Source organism: Uloborus diversus, chromosome 2 (genome assembly GCF_026930045.1).
Source record: "Uloborus diversus isolate 005 chromosome 2, Udiv.v.3.1, whole genome shotgun sequence".
Classification (NCBI taxonomy): Eukaryota; Metazoa; Arthropoda; class Arachnida; order Araneae; family Uloboridae; genus Uloborus; species Uloborus diversus.
Genome location: NC_072732.1, coordinates 175590142 through 175609978, shown reverse-complemented (window position 1 = coordinate 175609978; position 19837 = coordinate 175590142). Strand labels below are relative to the sequence as shown.

Here is a 19837-nt window from a genome sequence, read left to right as displayed (position 1 = left end):
CCTAAAGAGCAAATTTAGACGACAGTTGACTCTATTTGGGGGAGGGCGATGTTTTTTTTGAAATTGAAGTTCTTAACAAGTTTGTTATCGATGAATTGCCCCCCCCCCCCCAGTGCCCACGAAGTCGGTATATGCAGGCTTTATGAGCAATAACGATTGAAGAGGAGAAACTTTTCACGCGATGTGGCGTGAAAACAGAGTTTATAATTTTAATGAACGTGTACAGTGAAAATTCAGACGATTCTTGCAGAGGAGAATTAGGAAGTGATCCCCAGAAAATTGTTGAAATTCAAGTTTTAAGAACATACATGTATAGGTCATCATACATGTATGGGAACATATAGGAATCACATACATGTAGAGGAAAACGGATAAGGTGAGGAATCTTCCGCGGAGTAGATTCTCAAAGGGCTTCAGGTGGACGACAGGTCAAGCCCTTATGGAAACATTAGCCCTGTGTTAACATCAGTCGATGTCTAATGGACTTAAGCCACGTTGCTAGGTCAAAAAAGTACCATCTAGGTTTTTTACACTAGTAACGTTTTTACATTTGACAGCTCATTTCATACATAGTACGTATGTATGAATAAATCGTTCGTTTAGCTATTTCAGACGTATCTCAAAAACAGAGGTAAAGAATGGGTTCACAGATTCTAGTTTAAAAGCAAGTAATTAGAAGATATAAGTATTGACAATCTGAACCTAACCGTAAGTATAATATTCACTCCGGGGGGTATAGAAATGGTTTTGGGTTTGTAGTCTTAAAGCGTAGAAGCAATTTTTACCCATCATAACTCGATGAGCGACCTAAATAATATTCAAAGGTTTAATTGTTTTATATTCAAAGGTTGCATTTTCTTTTTTGCTGAAAAAGAAATACTTTTTGTCACTGGAATTCCACTTGCTATTTTATTATTACTATTTCATTTTTTAAATACTGGGAACGTTTTCTTTTTTTTTTCATCACTAAATAAAAATTGGCAGCCTCGGTTCGGCAGTCTCCCATGGCGAGGGCCCTGCCTTTACGTGTCCATTGTCCCCTACAAACTAGAGGCAGCTGTTAGGGTTTTAGAAGGTTCTGACAGTTATGCAACAAAGTTATCGCACCGGCCGTTGAATTTACAGACACCTTGAAACAGCTTACTCACAGCATGAGTTTGTAAAGTTTTTTTTTTTTTAAATTCTACAACCATGACTTGCAGCGATATTCTTGTAAGTTGTTTAGAAATGCACCGGATATCAGGCCTGGGTCTGCGCACCTGCATACCCCCCATTGCGCAGAGGGTAGGGGCCGCGGCCCGCACTCCTTAAAGGGCCCAACGGACCAAGAAATTGGGGGGGGGGGGGGGGAACTACCACTAAAACTTATTAAGGTTGCAAATTTTCACTGCTGGCATCTGGGGAAGGGCCTAAAAGATTTTGTTGCAGGGGCCCAAAATTTTTAGGTCTCGGCCGGATTATTATGAAATTTCCATAGATATTTAAATAGTTTTTTTTTTTTTTTACTATTCAATTGTAAAATTCAATGCGGCAAACCGGGCATTTGCACGCCGGCCCAATCCGCCACTGGTAGAAATAAATTCAAAATCTTTAAAAAACTACGATTTAGATGAAATAGTCAGTTTTTAGCACTTTAGCCTCTAAAGCAATGAAGGTAAGATATTATTCTAAGATAAATTTTTGCACTTTATAAGACACTAATTAAGAATTATCCGAAAAAAAGGCATATTTTGCAGTTTGCATTGCAATAAATATCCAATTTCGTTTATGGAAACGTAGGCACTTAAAGTGTCTTGCGTACCAACATTTTGGGAATGGCCAAACATAGCGACTATGCCGAAAATTAAGATATAAATTTTTGAACTTGTTGCGAAAAAATAATTTAAAAATAAAAATCCTCATGAGGTTACATTTTAGTTGAAAAGCTTTTAGCACTTTTGAGTCCAAAGCAATGAAGATAAGGTGAAATTTTAAATAAAACTTTTCATTCCTCAAGAAAATTACTTTAAAAAATAAAAATAAAAGAAAACGATTTGCTGCAGATTTTAAGCTATTTTCATCAGTTTGCAGTTAAATAAAACATCCAATTCTGCTTTGTTTTTGAAAACTTAGGCACTTAAGCATCCTATCTACTTCAATCTTGTGAGTGACCAAAGATGGCGACTACGTTTCTGGCTGAAATGCTGAAAGCATCCATCGCCTTTTCCGCCCAAAAAAAAAAAAGATCTCTAAACGATCTTTGCAAAGTTTTTTTTTTGTCTTTTATTTATTTATTTTTGTTCTTCTATAAAATTGTCTGCAGGTCTCTCAAAAATCTGCGACGGACGCACCTCTCCCAGTTTCTGCTACCAGGTAAATGAGGCAATAAATAAATGAAAAAAAAAAAAGTTTAAATTGCTACAAAAATACACCTTCCTGATTGACTCACGAATAATTGGGAGTTTACTGTACTATTTTTTTTGGAGGATCGGATGGTTTGTCTGACTTTTTTTTTGCAAGAAAGGAAATTAATATCTGTAAAATTGAATTTAAATGGTTTTATGTCAATAGAATAGAGATATGTAGAGAAAGGCATGCTTTATTTACATGGATTACTTATGAAGTATTTAAATGAAATTTTGGGATAGCATGATAATGATTCTTTTGTAATAAAGTGCATAAACAATAGTAATAGAGCTAACCAAATGTTTAGTTTTATCAATAGATTTATATCACATAATTCTAAGGAAACACTTTTATTCAGAAGTTTATTAAGACTTTGTTTGGAATATGCTCTTCAGTTTGTCTCTCAATCTTAACGAAAGATATTAACTTATTAGAAAGGCTTCAGAAGTTTTTTTTGGATTTTTAAATCTAGACAAAAATTCAAGGCTTAGAATGCTTAATACGTAGTCTTGACCAAAAGCGAGTAAACAGTGGATATGATTCAGTGATTTAAGGTGATTAAAATGGGCAGGGGTCTGTCCAGGATTTTTCACAGGTTCCGTTTTTTGTGAAAAATAAAATAATTTTGTGAAAAATCAAATTAAATTTTTTTTTCATGTAAAAACGAAAGCTTAGACTCTTGAGATGGTGCAAACTGCATCATTGACACTTAAAGTTGAGTGTTTTCTCTCTTTTCTGTTGAGAATATCATTCTTGAGTGTTTTTCTAGTATTTGAAGAGAGGGGGGAGGCATTGCTCCCTGGGAGATGCGCACCCCTCAAGTATCAATATTTATCTACCATTCTACATCATGTTAAATTATACTAGAAATGTTTTTTGTATAGTATTTAAAATAACTAAGAAAAAAAATTAGGCAGGGGTTCAGCATTTAACTTTTTAACCCAAGACACTGTTTAAGAGCACAGAGTTTTGTTCAAACCTTATAAACTCCGCGATTTTCACAAAAATAAAAAAATATTTTATTTGTTTACCTCTTAACTAAGCGTACTAAACATCGAAAATTCGAAAAATCAGATTTCCACAGCGGATGCAAAGATATTGCAATCCTCAAAGTGATGGAATCAAAAGTATAAAAACGGCTTGTAAAATAAATATTTTTGATAAAATTACTTTTGAATTGCATTTTAGAGTCCTATGATAAATATATCATTAATATCTGGACACAGTTGAAGCAAAAATAAATAAATAAAAAAATAAACCATCGATTCAGCATTTTAATTATTGACTCATAAAAGAAAATGGAATTACCCTTTAAAAACTTGAAATAAGCTTTGTTACAAAAATAAAGAGACTTTTCATTTATTTGCATCCTAATAAAGCGAAGTTAGCTTGAAAAAAAGAATAAAATATGATTCTCATATCGGATGTAAAAAGATTGCGTTTTTCAAAATGTAGACATCTATAGAAAAAAACAACGGTAAATAATAGTTTATTTAAAGTTAATTATCCTTATCGAAAAACCAAACCCATATAACTTTCTCCCAAAATAACAGTTTAACATCGCATCACCAGACACTAAGTGGAGATAAGTTTAAATTTTGTAACCCTATCTGAAGCGATCACATTCGCCCCCCACCCATACTATCCTTTGTAGTTCTAAATTTATTTCGCTGTATATTATTGATGATTAAATCATGAGTGGGGAGAAAAGTGCTTACTACGCCTATTCAGAGAATGTTGACGCATTTCGCATTTCCAAAGAAGTTTACAACAACACCGCTGCATAAAACAAACAAGCAAAATTATAAACCAAACTGACTTTCAGCTGTTAATTTCTTTCAAAGAAACCAACAACAGGCATTATATTTATTTGGTGGTAGTAATTATTTATGGCTTGCAGGAGCATCACAAGAGTGCCAATTTTTTTTTCCTTTTGCAAAATTAGCTGATTTTGTATAAGTTGATTCCTCTAATTTAACTTGAAATATGCTGTATTATTTTAATTTGAGATTTGCTCTTTCAATAAACAATTTGTGAAAAATCAGTTTTAGTTTACCAGAATTTTGTGAAGGGTCCGTTTTGGTTGATCGGATTTTTGTGAAAGGTCTGTTTTGGTTGATCGGATTTTTGTGAAGGGTCCGTTAACGGACCCAAATTTGCTCTGGCCCGACCCCTGATGGGGGACGTTGATGGGCTAAACTTCTACATGGAGAGTAAAACTAAGAGGTCATTGTTTTAAGCTTTTCAAACCTTATCCTCGCTAGGCTAGAGTTGTTGGTCCTCACTTTTGTATTTGTACTATTCATTTTGTTGATACACGGACTGATTCTAACAAACTCCATGAGAAACATTGGCAAGATGAATTTAAATTTTCTCGGCTTTTTAAAGTTTTTTTTATAAACAAGTTGAAAATATCATGCAAAACAAAAACAGAGTTTTATCACCAAGTAAAATAAAGTGTTTTTATTTTGCTTTCTTATCACTTTTTGCAAATTTTCTTTCTGCGCTGGATTTTCTAAACACTTGTAGGGCTCTCAAGAAACATTTAAAGATATTTTTTTAATACCAAAAAAAAAAGGTTTTTTTTTTTTTTTTAGCAATCACGATTGCTTATTGCTTTCATTTGACTGTCCTTGACGTTACGGTTCCTTTTTCAGCTTGGACCAGGGCTGCAGCACCACCGTCCACCAGCGGCGGCGCGGCTGGTCCTGAGCACTGTCCACCGGGATCCACTTTTGCTGGGCGGTGGCTTCCATGTCCTACACACGCATGGTCATATACACTCCCCTACGTGCACACACGTAAGCCTACACACACAACTATACACACGTAACCACTCAGGAGGAGGGACATGCTTGGGGGGGGGGGGGGAGCCGTTTCTAGAAACAATAACTCTAATCAGTAGGGTCTTGTCGCAACTCGTGATTGCGAAAAATATAATTTGAATTCAAAGTTTCGGAATTCAAATTAGAATTAATTGGGGGGGAAGTAGGTCACAGATTTTACTTTTCTTTCTTTTTTTTTTTTTTAAATGATTGATGTATTAATGCAAAATTTAAAAGGAAAACAAAAGCATTGTGCACTTTGATTCATCTGTGCTGCAAACAAGACGGAAGTAACACATAAAAATTTGTTTTTATGTAAATAAATTTTAATTTTCCAACATACATAAAATCATTTGATAACCAAAATTACATATACATTTTCATGCATTTTGAATCAAAATTAGCAACTTTAAATCTGTATTAAAATAGTCTCAGATTTTAAAAAGTGGGATTAATTGTAAGAGAGGAAATTGTAAATTATAAAATAGCAAATTGAATTGGAACACAAATGGAAAAATCAATTTAAAAAAAACATTCCAAACACCTGAGAAAGATCTTGTTTCTTGAGTCACCACAAAGAGAAGGAATTGACCAATTACCTTTGAGTGACTACTTTTATTGTATTAATTTCTGGACCAAAAAATATATTGATTAAATTAATAATTGAAAAGGTATAATTGAATTTAAATGAACAAGCGGCTATTCTTTGGTTTTTTTTCTTCTCATTCTTAAATTGAACAAAAATTATCAGCTACAAGTACATATCGTGAAAAATTGACAAAATTGGATATCATTGAAAAACCAGAACAAGTTAAGAGATAAGTACCCAATAATAAAGGATCCTGCATCTCGGTGTAAGAATTTTTTCTGGACATAACCCAAAATATATCCTGATCTTACTTTTTAATGAATATCAACAGATATTACTTTCAAAACACTCCAAGATTATCAAGGTAACGCCTTGGTCAGATTGACATGTCTGCCAAAGGAATTTTCAACAATGGACAAAAAAAAGTTGATGCTTTTTATTTTATTAAAAAGGGGACTGGCATTTTACATGAGGATGATCACGTAACATGGATTTAAAAAAGAATTTACAAATTGGGAATTTCAATATGTCTAACTTCTTGTTTCTATCTCAGAAGGAATACAGGTCTGATTTCATTTTAAAAATAACAAAAACTTTTTAAAAACTAATGTGTAAAACTTAAAATGGTATACAAGCATTTTAATCAATTAGTTTTCAACTGTAGATACTTTTTGGCTAAATGGAGTCATTAATAAAAGAACTTTTATTTATTTTATAATTTACTATAACTTTAGTGATAATAGTGTATAAGTAACTTTATCAGGGAATTTACAAACCTTCATTTTTTGGGATTGAAAGCTCAATTTACAGAATCAAACACTGGATTTTATCGAACAATTAAAGAAAAAAAATCGTCCAGCGCTTGGTATTAATATGATCTTTTACATCTTGAATTCAAAGTATGTTTTTCGGAATCACGAATTGCGACAAAAGGCTACTCGTGAGGTTCTAGTTTCTACAACTGGCTCTTATTGCAATCATAATTCAGAAAATCATAATTTGAATTCAAGACTTTAAAATCCAAATTAATGCCATGGGATTGATGTTGGATGTCAAAAGAGGATTGTGTAAAACCGGGATACAAAATATAAGAGACGTGGACAATGAGCAGGAAGAGCACATTCATGCTTATAGCATCTTTTGAAATTATATATGAAAAAACAAAACAAAAAAGAAAAAGATTTTTATATGAAAAATGTTGGAAAAAAGACAGGAATAGTAACATAGAAAAGAAATATTCCATAATTATTATGATCTAAATTAGGGATGCACAGCCTAGGGCCCGTGGGCCAAAAGTGGCCTGCAAAGCTTTCTGAATTGAACTGCGACAAATTCTGAAAAAAATAAAGAAAAATAATTTTAAAAAATAATAAATAACCTAATTTATGAAATATTTTCTAAATTATCGTTCCAGTTCACAATTCCAAGGTCGAATGCAGGTCAATTTTACTCCCATTTATAAGTACCGCTTCCTAAAAAAATCATATTTGCAAAATCAGTAATAACAAAAATAATGTAATAAAACAATACTTTCATCAAAATGAAAATTGTAAGTGAAATACAAAGTTCAACTGAGCGATAAACATCGTATGAATGGGACATTTCCTTTGTGTTTCAGCTCTTTTGTCTGTTTTTCGTTTGCATGTGGAAATTAGGCTTAGTAAATTTTGGCGAATTGCAAATGATTGTGTAGCAATCTTTTAGCATCTGTTTCTGCTTTTTTAGTTTTCTGATCATTTCCTAAGTAGTACACAGTACAAAGCGTACTGCCCTAAAATACAAGGGTATTTTTTTACTATAGATTTTTTTTGTACATCCCTGAGCTAAACCACTAGCATGTGCTATAGATCTTAAAATTTAAACTAACCAAACTCATAGAAACTAAAAACTTTATTTTAAAAATTTTAAATATACAAAATTAGGATTTTGTTGACTTTTCTAAAAAAAAAGTTGAAGGATTTAATAAAATGTATGCAAAATTAGGGACAGAAAAAGTGTATCTGAGGTTACAACACTACAATAGATATTGTGTTTATGATTTCTCAAGAGCTTATTGAATGAAACAGAAAATATAAAAAATCTGGATAATTTCAGGAGAAAAAATTATTTTCATCATGTTGCATGTGAAAAACCCTGTAAGAAAAACAAAATTACCTAGACATAAAAAATCTTGTACTCTGAAAATTTTGTTCCAACTTGTATTGAAATGAGAAATACAAGTAAAAACCTATCATTTCATAAAGGAAACGTAAATAATATTTCACACCATCATTTAAAACTTTCAAATTTATTTTAATCAGAACAGATAAAATTTTTCAACAAAAAATATATACAAACCATAACCTTTCCACAGATTTTAATTATCAAAGTCTTTTATTCTCACCTTCCTTTGTTTGAGCATTAGTGATTTGTAGATCAAAGTCGGAACTTTTCCCAATTTTTTTCTGTTGCATTATAGCTTTTTTCAAGTCAGCCACAGATATATTCAAACCATCAAACGTCACAGTATCGTGATCAAGATTACTCTTGAACTTATAATGAACAGACATTGTTATTTGTTTAATGCAGGAGTTCAAACGGAAATTATATTGCAGAACAGGACACAATCCATCACCAATGAGCAGAAGAGTGTCGTTCTTTCCACATCTGCACTATTCTTCTGCAAAGCATTTTAGAATATTTCCTATCTGAATCAAACAGCAGCTCTGTGAAGTAAAAAATAATTAATATAATGGATTGTTTTTTGAAAGGGAACACATGTTTTTGAAAATTTTAAACTTCAGAATTTTTAAATTTTGTGTCAATGTTTATGCAATAGGTAGCATTAACACTAGAATTACAGGAGGGGTCATTTTGATCCCAAGCACTTTTTTGCGAACTGCTGCACAGTATTTTCATAAAAAGCTTCATCTTTCTTTAACTTTTTCTAAATCATTGTGCTGTGTAATAATATAAAGGTTTCATAAAAATTGTATTTTTATAAAACCTGAACAAGAGTTATACCAAGAAGCGTGGGAAGGTGCCATTTTGAACCCTTTAGGGGAAAAAGAAATCCAAATACATTTACTGATACTGAAACAAAGCCAAAACTCAGAAAATGCTTCTTGAAACATCGCTATAAGAATTTGAAGCATTCATGATGTTCTTGAACACAAAAGGGTGCATTAGCTACTAGCTTCTGAAATGCAACTGAAACAGCGCTGATTATTTTAAAGGCGTTTTTAACTCTTTTTAAATACTTTGTTTACGTATAATTAAAAGTGCTGCATTCTTTAAAAAAAACAGTATTTAATATAAATATGATTATTTTAAATTTATTTTTACAAATACAATCACATTAATGCAGGGAACTTTGCAGATTTTTTCTCAGAGGGTCAAAATGACCCCCACTGTATTTCTAAGTATATGAAGACTGCCGTAATTCTAGTGTTAGGCAGTTAATAAGGAGATTAGGTCACAAATATTACATCATTCAGTAAATTGGAAAATCCGTCAATTTTTCTCACAAAATTAAAAAAGTCTGTCGAGAAAGTACATGTCGCGAAACTCAGTCCCTTGAATCAAAGCAAAAAGAAATGCAACATGTTAGAGATGAAAATCAAATTAGTGGACTTTCTTTTGGTGCTTATTGCACGAGTTTATTTCGATGCGGACTACAATCTGAGTGTCATGCATGAAAGAATTTACTTCAGAATGAGGGGAAAGTACATCCGGAGCGAGGGTGTCTTGACCCAGTGCCTCAAGTGGAGAAGTTATCTCTTAGACCACTCGGCCATTGAGATCCCAATTAGTAGTCGTAGTAAACGAAAAAATTCAGGCAGCGAAAATTACCTGCAATTGTCGCACGCAGATAGCGTGCGACACAGTGTGCAACACCAAACATGCGCCAATCCCGAACTGACAAAAAATGGCAACTGGTTGTTGATATGGTGAATTTTGATTATGTCATGTGTTTAGTGACACTCCCAATGTTAAGACAAACCGATTGACGTAAGAATTACCAAAATTGACCAAGGCGTTTAGCCCCTAGAACCCCACATAGGAACAGACATACATACATAGACTGATAAACACATTACCCTCCTTTGCGTCGCGCACGCGCAGTCGGGTAATAAAATTGCTCAGATTTATCATATTACTGAATTGCATCAATTTTTGTATTATCCCTGCCATTTTCTTTTTGAAATCAACACTGAACATACTTCTTCAACTTTCTTCAGTAAAATAAGAGAACACAAATTTATTTGAACACAATAATGCTAGTCAAATCTGGAAAACCTCCCAAAGTTTTTCATTTTCTCTGCATTTTTGACAGAAATTCCATTGTTTTTTCTATGTTTATCTCAATTTTTTTCCTGAAAATCTCTATGTATCTCGATTCTTGCTACACTATCATTTTTGAATTTGATTGAAAAAGAAAACTTGACCAAAAACCTCAGAGATAAAAGCATTCATCTTAACTTCAGTAGTCATAGACTTTCAAGCCTTGTGAGACATGCAACCCCAGAAAAAATTTATACAAAGAGTTTTTAAGAATTCCACTCACTAGAGAGAGGGGGGGAATTCCACTGGGAGAAAGGGAGTATTTTTGAACAATGAAAAAACTTACTTTTTTCAATGAGGAAATGAAAATCTACTATTGTTTAACAAAAGTAGTCTTACAAAGATAATTTGTACTTAAAGGTCTACAAATTTACTATCAGGGGCCAATCCAGGATTTTTTTTCTCGCTACCTATTTTTGTGAAAATATTGCATCATTCTATTTTTGTGCAAGCTCTTTTTTATAAGCATTGTTTTTGTTATCTTTTAGAGGTATCCTAATTTTTGTAAAAGAGAAGTAGAACAAGTGAAATTTTAGTTTGAAACGAGTAATGTCATCTAGTATTATTTTTAACAGGTTTCGTTTTTTGGGGAGAGGGAGCTAAAAACTTAAGAAGTACCAAAAATACCATCGTAATTTCAGCTTAATGGGCTATGTACTGTGTACAATATAGGAAATTATGAGAAAAGGGGTTCCCCAAAACAGGTTAAAAGATTGCGATGAGCTTGCATAAATACACTTTGACAATGAGAAACAGCTAAAAATCAGTTAAAATACCTCAAAAAGGTTGCTATTTAAGCGATAATTCATATAAACCTGTTTAGAATTTTATTTTATGAGAAACAAATTTTATATTTTAAAATGTGAATTTTTGTGAAATTTGAGGTTTTTGTGAAGCTACCGATTTTATTACTTGATTTTTGTGAACGTACCGAAAAACGGCAGTAAAATCAGCCTGTATTGGGCCCTGACTATGGACATGATCACTGTAATTAGTTAATGTGTGATCAAAATAGGTCAACAGTAAAGTTTTCAATAATATAAATACATTCAGAAGAATCTGTTAGCTCTTAGGATTTTTTTTCGTTTGACTGCACTGCCTACCCAGGGATTGTTATATGGAACTGGCAAACGTCCAGTTAAGACAAGTCTATCTGAATGAGGGGGAAATGTATTAATTTTATGCCTATGCTTTGTCAACATACTTGCCAACCTTCGAAGGAAAAAAAACAGGAGATTTTACTAGAGGTATATAGGTGATTCGCCATCGACATATCCTCGCTACAGAATTATTAAATTATGCTTCTAAATAACATAAACACTAAATTTAAAGTGAAATGGGGATTTTTTTTGCAGATGTAAGCAAATTGGTAGCAGCAAGAAAAATATATTGCAAAGGAAAAACTAAATAATAAGGAGTGAATTTGCTTAAAGTTTCGTACATTCTCCAGTCTCTACCAGAAAAGTAGCTACAAAAATTTAATTACTAAAATCCGAAAAAAAAAGGAAATCAATATATAAGGAAAATATAATATAAAATAAGTAGGTATAGGGTAGCACATGTTAAAATATCTTTAAACATTCAAAATAATTGAAATATTTTCAAGATGCAAAAGGATTGAAATCCGCTGCCATTTTCGGCAAAGCACGTGCTTCGTCGAACATGCAATGTGGAAAGCTTCTGAAAAATTAATTTTTACTAAATGAGTAATTAATTGAAAAAATTCTTATTCCCTGACATTGGTAGACTAGAAAATGGCGCCATCTATGGAGAAGAAAGTGAAACTCTTTAATTATTGACTGAAAAAACTGCAAAAACGGGAGAAAATCGTAAAAAACCGGAAATCGGGAGATGGAAGCAAAAAACGGGAGTCTCCCGTTGAAAACAGTAGAGTTGGCAAGTATGTGTCAATATCAATGTGAGTCAGCTTAATTTGGAGCATCGTCCCACTAGATGGGGATGGGACAATGTTTAGAGGAAAAAAGCACCACCTTCATACTAAATGCCTAATACATTTGCCTCAAAAAGTAATCCTCACCAGTACATTTCAACTCTACTTGGCAGCAATAATGCAGGTGTTGCTATGGCAATGGATCCTAACAATTCAAATCAAATCTTTTTTTTCAAAATTTTAACTGGTTAACCAATTGTGTTGTTCTCCGCTAGTAATTTCTAATACTTTAACCTTGTTAGTAAGAGTACTGAATTTTACTTATTGGGATCACTTTTGCTCTAGGGCAAAATCAGAGTAACGGACAACTGGAAGAAAAATACAATGATTTATGACAATTTATAGCTCATTTATTGATTTACAGGTAAAAATTTTGGCATTTTCAGCTGAAGCCTAATTTCTTTTCACCCTGTACAAGTTTTCAATCTCGTACATCATTATGATAATTATACATTTTTGTAAATGGTAACGAACGTACTACTTTTGGGCAAGACTTTCAGTAGAAGGTTAGTGTTGATCAAAATTCTGTGATTTATAACATCTCACAAGTGAAAAAATATTTTTCTTACCGACTTAAATGTACAAAAATTCAAAAACAATCAAAACATTTAAGAAATTTTTTTTTGTTATAATAAAAAAAAAATATTTTGTGTTGGTAACATGTACCAACTGCAACCTTTTCAATCAAAACTTTCATACAGGATTTTTTAAATGATGTCGAACACAGTTGTCAATAATTGAAACATTAAACAGATTCATAGTATCGACACAGTCATAATTAAAGCATTAGTGTAATAGAATGATAATGTTCAAGTCCATTGTCTAGAAATATCTTACTATTTTCAAAAACATTTCACCTCACGTCCAACATCCCCTCACATCTGTAAGTTTAGCAATGCATAACTGTTCTTTTCATTTAGTAGCAATTTTAACTTTGACTGTTCCTAATTTTTTAGGGCAGTGGTTGCGGCACCAACCGCTGGAAATGCAATGAAGTACCGACCTCCTTCTGCGCAGGCGCAGAGTAGAAATTACTGCCTTGGGGTCGGGATTGTTTTATGAACCCAACCAAGGGGGCGTTACGATGGGCGGGATCTAATTTCAACAGCTGACCAATGATATTCTATGCGGTCGGACGAATTATGTATGGCCAACCACACAAATTAAGATACTTTCCCAATGACATTCTAAGCGGTCGGACGAATTATGTATGGCCGACCACACAAATTAAGATACTTTCCCAATGACCATGCTAAGCGGTCGGTCGAAATATGTATGGCCGACCACACAAATTAAGATACTTTCCCAATGACCATGCTAAGCGATCGGTCGAAATATGTATGGCCGATCACACAAATTAAGATACTTTCCCAATGACCATGCTAAGCGATCGGACCAGTGCTCGAAATTAGCGGTCGTTAGTCGTATTTTGCAACTGTAAATTTCATTTTGACGACCGCAATTTGAAACATAGTTGTTACTGTGACGCCTAGCTTTTCCCTTACTAAGCTTTCACTTTCAGAAGATTTGTCTCCAAAAACATCTGCGTGCGTTGCAACCGCAGAAAATTTCCTGGAAGTATCGCTTTCAGCCGGAAAAGCTTGAACAATCCCCCCCCCCCCACCTTCGCCCGCGAACTGTAGCAGCCAGTGTCATTGCAAGCACACCCCTCCATTCCTCCTCTTTCTGGAATAATCTTTTCTCCCCTTTGTTCCCTTAGTGTTGTTTACCCCCGATCGCCCCACCCATCCAAAACCGGACTCATCTCAGGGTTGTTTGAGCAGATAGTCTGATCTTTTTCATGTTTCAAGTTCGACCCCCCGTCGTAACACGAACGCACGGCGAGCACGAGGATTCCTTTTTTTCGCACAGGATTTCGCTCATCTTTTTTTCTTTCTTTCTTTAATCATCACTACCATCATTTTTTATTTGTTGAAAATATGAGTAAACGTAACTTAAAGTCATATTTTACGCCACTAAATACTAGCGGAAGGGTAGTTCTCAGGAAACATGACATCTTGAAAAAATTTTTTTTTCCAAATTTAAAGTCGTCAAAATAACTTATATATTTTTTTGTATATTCATTTAGTTACCTTTATTAATACCTTGCAGAGAGCAGTGAAGTTTATTGACATTTGCAGAAGAAAATAACTGAAGTAAAAATTCACCAAATTTTAAATGCCAGGAAAATGACACAGATGCCAGGAAAATGACAAAATTAACTAAGAAGTCCAGAAAACAGTTATTTTCAGCTCATGTGCCTTAAAAAAGTTAAAGATGAAAAGTAAAATTTAACGTTTTATGTAAATAAATTTATTTCATGGCTTTGTAAAAATATATACACATCAAATAATTCATAACATAAATATTGTGAATAATTTGAACAAATTATGTCATAAAAGTTAGAGTGACACATATAATAATGGAATACTATTTAATCTGACTACTTTATAGTTTACAAAAAAACATTATACAATAAAAACAAATCATTCTTCTAAGATTTTATTAATCTTGAAGCTTTCAGAAAAAGCAAAATGTCTGGAAGAGATTGGGTAGGGAGCACACATTTTTGAAATTATGTTACTCATAGGAATTTTGACGCAATCTTTCTTTACTGGCCACTTAAAATGATTAACACTTTTTTTGCCTGCACGAGCCATGAAATTAACTACAATATCATCATTAATAACTTCAACAACTTCTCCTGGAAACCATTCATCTTCGAATTGAACTGCCACCCAACTATTAATTTGAATTGTCTCAGAATCATTAGCTTCAGTAGTGTCTGCCTCAGTTGAATATGATGCATTACCAAAATTAAGAGCTGGTACTCCGACTATGGTATATTCAGAGTAGTCTAACAAGCCAATGTCAAAATCACATTTAATGTTACTGTGGCAGTTACAGCTCATTTTACGAAAAAAGAGGCTGGTTGAATCCTTTATCCAAAACACCTGGTGTACATTCATAGATCCCTTAAAAGGAATGATTTTCTTTCCTTCAATGAATTTATCAATTTCTTCTATATCAGAAGTTTTTACTTCTTTAATTATCATATTACACTCTTTTTCTACAACAGAAATGAAAGTGTTCATATCTGGTATGTCTCCACCAAAAGCTACATATTTATCAGCAGAACGTTTTACAACGGCACCAACACCATCTGGTGCACCCTTTCCATGCCCGGCTTCTGTAAAATGCCAATGCGCAGATGAAGCATTGGGCAAAATTTGATGCAAAAAAAATTTCAAAAGATAAAAATTTGTTTTATTTCTGTATTGTGTGGAAGGCGAATCACTCACAAAATGTACTTCTTTTATCTTCTCTCTTTTTGGAACACTGATTAAAATTTTCTTTATATGTGCCCAAATAGCACATGAGTCATGTCTTAGGGATTCTGATAAAGTTGCGAATGAAGAACTTATGGTTTTTTCTGCTGGTTTTTGATATAACACTCCTGTGTGTACAGTAAATTGTGTTCTTGAAGCTCCAAAGTGTACTGCCTGTGGTTCTGATGCAAACTTGATATTGTAGTTCTGACTGAAATCAATGTGAACTAAAATTGATGCTTCAGAAAGTTCTTCTTTTAATTTATTGATCATTTGAAATTGATGTTTTATTCTGGCAATATGACTCAGATGATTTTTCAATATACTTTCTAATTTTAAAGTAACACTCTCAATTCTATCTGACAAAGTCTCTTTCTTGTATTTTACTATTTTTTTTTTTCTTTTCCTTCTATTACAATATTTTCAGGTTTCCTGTTCCATTGTTGATATGATATTATTTCGTCAGAAATAATATTAAATTGTAACTCTTGACTTTCGCAGTTTTTGCACTTTCGGAAAAAGCAATCTTCTGTTACATTTGTGCAGCACATAATATTAAATATTTCATCACAATTCCTTTCTTTTATTACTTTGAGACTATGAAGTTTCTTTACTAATAAATCAACATTTTCACATTTAATGCATAAGCAGGCACATTTAATGCACATTTAATGCAAATGCCAATTACGGGCATCGATATTTGGCTGCAGAATCCAGAATGGCTTGTATCTGCAAAAAGTACTGTAACTTATTGCGTAAGGGTGCTCCTTGTTAAATTTCGAATGTAAAGTTTTTAAAGAACTGCTCAATAGTCTTCTTTGCATCTTAATCTTATTAACAGTGACAGTATCTTTTTTTCCGGGGCATAGGCGAGAATTTTCATCTTTTTCCAAAAAAATCTGTACATCACTTTTAATTTTAAAACCCTTTAAATTCATTTTTCTTTCATAAATTAAATCTGACCTTATGCGATTAGCTAAGTAAGCTTTGCGCTTCATAAACATCTTACTTTCTCTCAGCATTTTATATTTTTTTAGAATTTTGCCTCTTACAACTTTATCAAATAACTGCTTTTCCTTGTAAGTTTTCATTTTCTTATAATTTTTCTCTAATTGAGAGGATAATGTTTCTGCAAATAATAATTTCTGTTTTATCTGATGTGAGATCCTGCTACCTCCAATAATTTTTTTCACTCTTTTCCTAGGAGTATCTTCCTTGTTCTTGCTGGAACTGTTTTTCAACCTGTAATACCTCTGTCGATATTTCTGGTATTTTCTTTCTGCATTTCTCAGTTTAATTGATTGTTCTTTTAATACTCGATATGCTTTTGCTCTGTCTCTACGAACTTTTTTTCTACCTGAAGATATTCTTTCATCTGTATGTGGTGTACATAAACTATCAATGGACTCTGAATCTGAAGTCCTTTCTTTTTCAGAAAGGGCATTCTTTTTCAAGCGTGCTCTGTAATTAGTAGTATTTGCTCTCCACTTCTTACGCTGCTTTCGTTTTTCTCTTTCACTCATATTTGCAATTGGTTTTACAACTCCTTTTTTTTCTGTTCAGCATACTTCAATTTTCTTTTAGATTTTTCTTTTTCACAGAGCTCTCTATCATTTTTAATTTTCTCGTACCATTTCTTTTCAGCTTCTCGTTTTTTTCTCAGTATTTCTTCCCTTGACTGTTTTTTAGGGCCCATTTTTTGGAACAACCTAAAAATTTAATTTTATTAAAAATATATCTTACAATTTTTATTATATTTAAATTAAAAATGTTTTATAAAATTTTTATTACATTAGAATTAAAAATATTTTAAACTATTCTACTTCACATCTTCATTAGTCTTCTATTTCTTTACTCAACAGCAGATTTTAAAGATTTAATTATTTAACTATATATATACTTGATATTTATAGATTTTTCTTTATATTTTATCTACCTCGACTTTGTACAAACATACTAATTTAAAGCTTTTTATCAACTGAAGCCTTTTTATCAGAAATATGAGTAAAATATTGCAAAATTATTAACACTTCAATTGGGGACACATATTTACTATCAGCAATAAAATGATTGATGTACATTCAAAAAACAAACATACAACTCAAAATTATAAGCAAATATACAAATTCCCTCACCTAACTGTTTTGTTCCTATAATCACTGTTGTGTTGTAAAGTTTAAAAAATCTGAAACAAAATGATTTCTGTATTTGTCATTTTCCTGGCATTTGTAAGCCAGGAAAATGACAGCCAGGATAATGACAATTTGTTATTTTATTGCATTTCACATTACTTTTCTTCAACTTTTAGGCCTAACACTTTTACTTTGTGCTGAAAACAACAGGGTTTCTAATAATAACTCAGGCTGAATTTTATAGTTTTATGCTATTAATGATTTCAAGAAGACAGGAAAATGACAGCATAAAAACCTACTCACCTTGTAAAATTTCTTTAAATAGATTTTTCTTTAGAAAATTTGCTCTTGAGCCATGCAAGAAGACATGTTCTAACAAGATGGCATTCCAATCAATCTTTTAACATAAGATGTTAAGTGCTAGCGCCATCTGTATAGGTTACAGGAAACTAAAATTAAGTGGCCAGGAAAATGACGTTATTTTGATGTGACAAACAAATTATTGGCACAAAACATAATTTTTAATGGTTATTTTTTAAATATTACCTTTTGCATTTTCTTTAGAAGTGCTTTCATCAGTTGAGATAAAAAAAATTAGACAGAGAAAAATGTATAGTGAATTTTGAAGCTAGTTACTACTGAAAATATTGTTTGCGACATACCAGGAAAATGACATTTTGAAATTTAATTTAATTTTTAAAATATAAATAACTGATAATATCAGTACCAAGTCATTTTAAAATGTTAACAATAATGCTATTAATTAAAAGAAACAAAAAAATTTTTTTTTTGTAAATATAGTATTAGATTTTGGAGTCAAAGACTGTAAATTGTCATGTTTCGTGAGAATGACCCGGAAATAAACAGCCAAGGATTGCCGATGAAGTCGAAATAGAAAAAAATAATGACGAAGTAGATGCAACTTCTAAATGTACACGGAAAAGTGTCAAAGCTGCAACTTTCATCAAGTGGCAAAAGCAGTTTCCGTGGTTGGAAAGAAAGGGTGAAGACCTGATGGTATGTAAAGTCTGTAAAGATTTTGGAAAAAAAGAAGATACTGGATTCATCGATGGTTGTCCTACTGCAAGATTCGAAGAACAATAAGTAATTTTCTTGTTGATTAGTGCAGGCGGTTCATTCGCTTTTTTAATTTTTATTATTATTTTTAAAGATATTTATTAAATTGCGCTTAATTGTTTTTCAAAACACATCATAAATGCAATTTTCAATACTGAACACGTTCTTCTCGGAATAATAGTTCCGGTGCTTGAATATTGCAATCCTTTTGCATCTTGCCGATATTATAATACTTTTAAAATATAGAAGTTCTTTGCCGGAAGTTTATTTTCGCTTTTGACCTTTCAATCCTTTTGAAGCTTGTAAATATATTAATATTATTTGGCAATTGGACACATGCCACTTCAGATTAACTTGTTTTCTGCGTTTGTTTTTCTTTTTGATGAATAAATTTATTTTCGAAATCATTCCAACACTAAACTTTTACTTTGTGGAAAATTGCGTGTCGTGTTCGAGATTGTAATCCTTTTGCATCTTGTAAGTAAATATAGTAATATTTTGACAATTAGTCGCATGACACTCAGATTAACTTATTTTCTGCGTTTTTTTTTTTTTTAAATGAATAAAAAATTTTCAAAATCATTCCAACACTAAACTTGTTTTTACTTAGTGGAAAATTGCGTATCGTGTTCGAGATTGCAATCCTTTTGCATCTTGTCAATGTTTTAATACTTTTAAAATCTAGAATTTGTTTTTACATATGCTACCTTTAGGTTAGCTTATTTTCTTTTTTATTTTAATTTATAATATATTATTTTTTTCAAAACTTGCGGACAATGAGCATGTGCTTTGCGGGAAGTGTATTCTCGCTTTTGACCTTTCAATCCTTTTGCATCTTGTAAATATATTAATATTTTTTGACAATTAGTCGCATGCCACTTCAGATTAACTTATTTTCTGCGTTTGTTTTTCTTTTTAATGAATAAATTTATTTTCGAAATCATTCCAATACTAAACTTGTACTTTGTGGAAAATTGCATATCGTGTTCGAGATTGCAATCCTTTTGCATCTTGTCAATATTTTTAATACTTTTAAAATCTAGATTTTTTTTTTTTTTTTTGGTTTTATGTCACTAAATTAAGTTAATAGTAATCATGGTACTTGTATAAACTTAGCAGGTGATTTCAAAATGCATTATTTGAATGCATTGTACATATATATCAGCTTGTTTTTTTGCATATTATAGTTTAGTATAAATTTCAGCATGTTATTGAACGCATTTGCA

The 19837-nt window shown here is 32.2% G+C and overlaps 1 protein-coding gene across 1 annotated transcript in view; it reads right to left on the bottom strand.

Moving 5' to 3' along the window:
- Positions 1-8498, bottom strand: part of LOC129216170 (E3 ubiquitin-protein ligase RBBP6-like) — a 66721-nt gene extending 58223 nt beyond the window's left edge. The window contains exon 1 of the mRNA XM_054850341.1: positions 8183-8498. Coding sequence (XP_054706316.1) covers positions 8183-8348 — 166 coding nt within the window. The 5' untranslated portion in view covers positions 8349-8498. The remainder of the gene's footprint in view (positions 1-8182) is intronic.
- Positions 8499-19837: the final 11339 nt, after the last annotated feature.